The sequence below is a fragment of the Pseudozyma flocculosa genome (genome assembly GCF_000417875.1).
Source record: "Pseudozyma flocculosa PF-1 unplaced genomic scaffold scaffold00014, whole genome shotgun sequence".
Classification (NCBI taxonomy): domain Eukaryota; kingdom Fungi; phylum Basidiomycota; class Ustilaginomycetes; order Ustilaginales; family Ustilaginaceae; genus Pseudozyma; species Pseudozyma flocculosa.
The window spans coordinates 767598-769559 of record NW_006920882.1 but is presented as its reverse complement, the minus strand read 5'-3'; the positions used below and the strand labels follow the sequence as shown (position 1 = coordinate 769559).

The 1962-nt window shown below is 70.4% G+C and overlaps 2 protein-coding genes across 2 annotated transcripts in view; one reads left to right on the top strand and one right to left on the bottom strand.

The window, feature by feature from the left end:
- The window catches only part of PFL1_04503 (uncharacterized protein), a gene marked incomplete at both ends in the record, with an annotated part of 1924 nt that extends 1532 nt beyond the window's left edge, over positions 1 to 392 (top strand). Inside the window, one exon of the mRNA XM_007882027.1 lies at positions 120 to 392. Within this exon, the coding sequence (XP_007880218.1) occupies positions 120 to 392 (273 nt within the window). The remainder of the gene's footprint in view (positions 1 to 119) is intronic.
- A 200-nt stretch (positions 393 to 592) lies between these two features.
- PFL1_04502 (uncharacterized protein) overlaps positions 593 to 1962 on the bottom strand; it is a gene marked incomplete at both ends in the record, with an annotated part of 2590 nt that continues 1220 nt past the window's right edge. The window contains one exon of the mRNA XM_007882026.1: positions 593 to 1945. Coding sequence (XP_007880217.1) covers positions 593 to 1945 — 1353 coding nt within the window. The remainder of the gene's footprint in view (positions 1946 to 1962) is intronic.

Sequence of the window (1962 nt, the reverse complement as noted above, 5' to 3'; positions counted from 1 at the left end):
ACCACCACAGCAACCGGGCCAACGCCAACGCCAACGCCAACGCCAACGCCAACGAGGCGCACGTCGACGACGACGGCGAGCGGCACAGGCGGCGCCAGCAGCGGCGGCAGCGGCGGCAGCGGCGCAACCGCATCCTGCAGCCCCTCTTGCGCACGCTCTTGACGCTCCTCATCACGGCGACGGCCATCGTCCTGCCGGGCTTCGAGAAGGTCATGGCCTTTCTCGGCGCGTTCCTCGCGTTTGCCACGTGCATCCTCGGCCCGCTGCTGGCCAACTTTGCCCTGTTTGGCGCCGAGCTGCCGCGCTGGCGCGTCGTCGTCGACCTCGTCGTACTCGCCCTCAGCGCCGTACTCGCCGCCCTCGGCACCGTCTGGGCCTTTCTCCCCATGTAGATAGACCCCGAGGGGCGCGTCGAGTCGCTCGCACGTCATCGTGGACCTCGCTCTTGTCCTCCCTCCTTCCTCTTGTCGTGGCTGTAATGGAAAGGTTCGCCGGCGGATGCCAGAGTCATGGATGGAATGCAATCGCCGTAAACTGGCGGCGAGCGAAGTGCGTGCAGACGACGACTCGCGCGGCACGGCACGGCGCGGCTCTACTTTTTGGCCTTCTTGCCGCCCCCACCGCCGCCCTTGCCCTTTTTGCCACCCGACCCCACTGCCGCCGCCGCGCCCTTTTCGCTGCGCTTCTTGTCGCGCTGCCGCTTCTCGGCGCGGTCCAGCACGTCCCACTTGACGTCCTCCCACCTCTCGACGCCGCCCTGGCCGCCGACCTGGGCCCAGAAGGCGTCGACGCGCTGGCGCAGCGCGCGCGAGGCGTCGCGGCACTCTGCGGCGCACTTGTTGCCAAACTCGCGCTCGGTGCCCTCGCCCTCGGCCAGGTACGCCTGGAACTCGTCGGCAAAGACGCTCTCCGAGTAGCCGCGCATCTGCAGGTCGTACTCGATGGCCCGCCTGACGGGCGCCGAGAGCGTCGACCAGTGCGTCGCCACGAGCGCGCGGTACTCGGCGCACAAAAAGTAGAGGGCGTGCAGGCGCTCGTGGGCGAGCGTCGTGTGCGCCTTGGCCGCCACCGTCGAGATGGCGTACCGGATCGGCCGGTCGGCGAGCCCGGCGCTCACCTCGCCGCCCCACCCCTCGTCGTCTGCAATCACGCCGCCGTCGACGAGGAAGCGCAGCACCTCGACCTCGGCCTCGCTGCAGTCGGGCTCCCACCACCGCGTCCGCGCCTCGTCGTCGGCCACGTCGACGGCGTTCCACATGGCCGCCAGCCACTGCCCCACGCCCTCGACAACCGGAAAGTTGAAGCCCTGGTAGTTGCGGCAGATGCGCTCGCGCTCGGCCTCTTCGAGCGACAGGTACGTCTGCGACGACGACGACGACTCGTAGAAGGCCTCGATCCGCGCAATGGCGGCGTGCTGCGCGGCCGCCGTCGGAAAAAAGAGGGTGAGGATGGGCGCAGAGAGGATGTGGCCAAAGGTGAGGTCCGCCGGGGCCGGCGCCGGGGCAGGCGCGGCAGCGGGCGCGGCAGGCGTATCGGCGGGCTTGGCGGGAGCGGCAGGCGCCTGCGACTTGTCCGAGCCGAGCGACAGGGCGTCGATGTCGGCACTGAGACGACCCGCTTGCTCGTCGACGCGGGTTGCCCTGTCGTCGACGAGCGGCGCCGGCGAAGGCGTGGGGGGCGTGACGACGGCAGCGGCAGCGGCAGCGGAAGAGGAAGAGGAAGAGGCGGCGATGCCGGCAGCTCCGCCAAGCCCGAGCCCGGCCAGCTCCTCGAGCAGCACGTTGCGCCGCTTGGCCAGCGCCAGCTCCGCCTCGAGCTTGCGCACCTTTTCCTCGAGCTCGGCGTACGTGGGCTTTCCTGGCGCGTTCGGCTCGGCGACTGGCGCCGCCGCGGCCGCCGCCGTCTTCTCCTTGACGCTGTTGGTGGCGGCAGATCCTGCCTGCCTCTGCCGTCGGCCCTTGG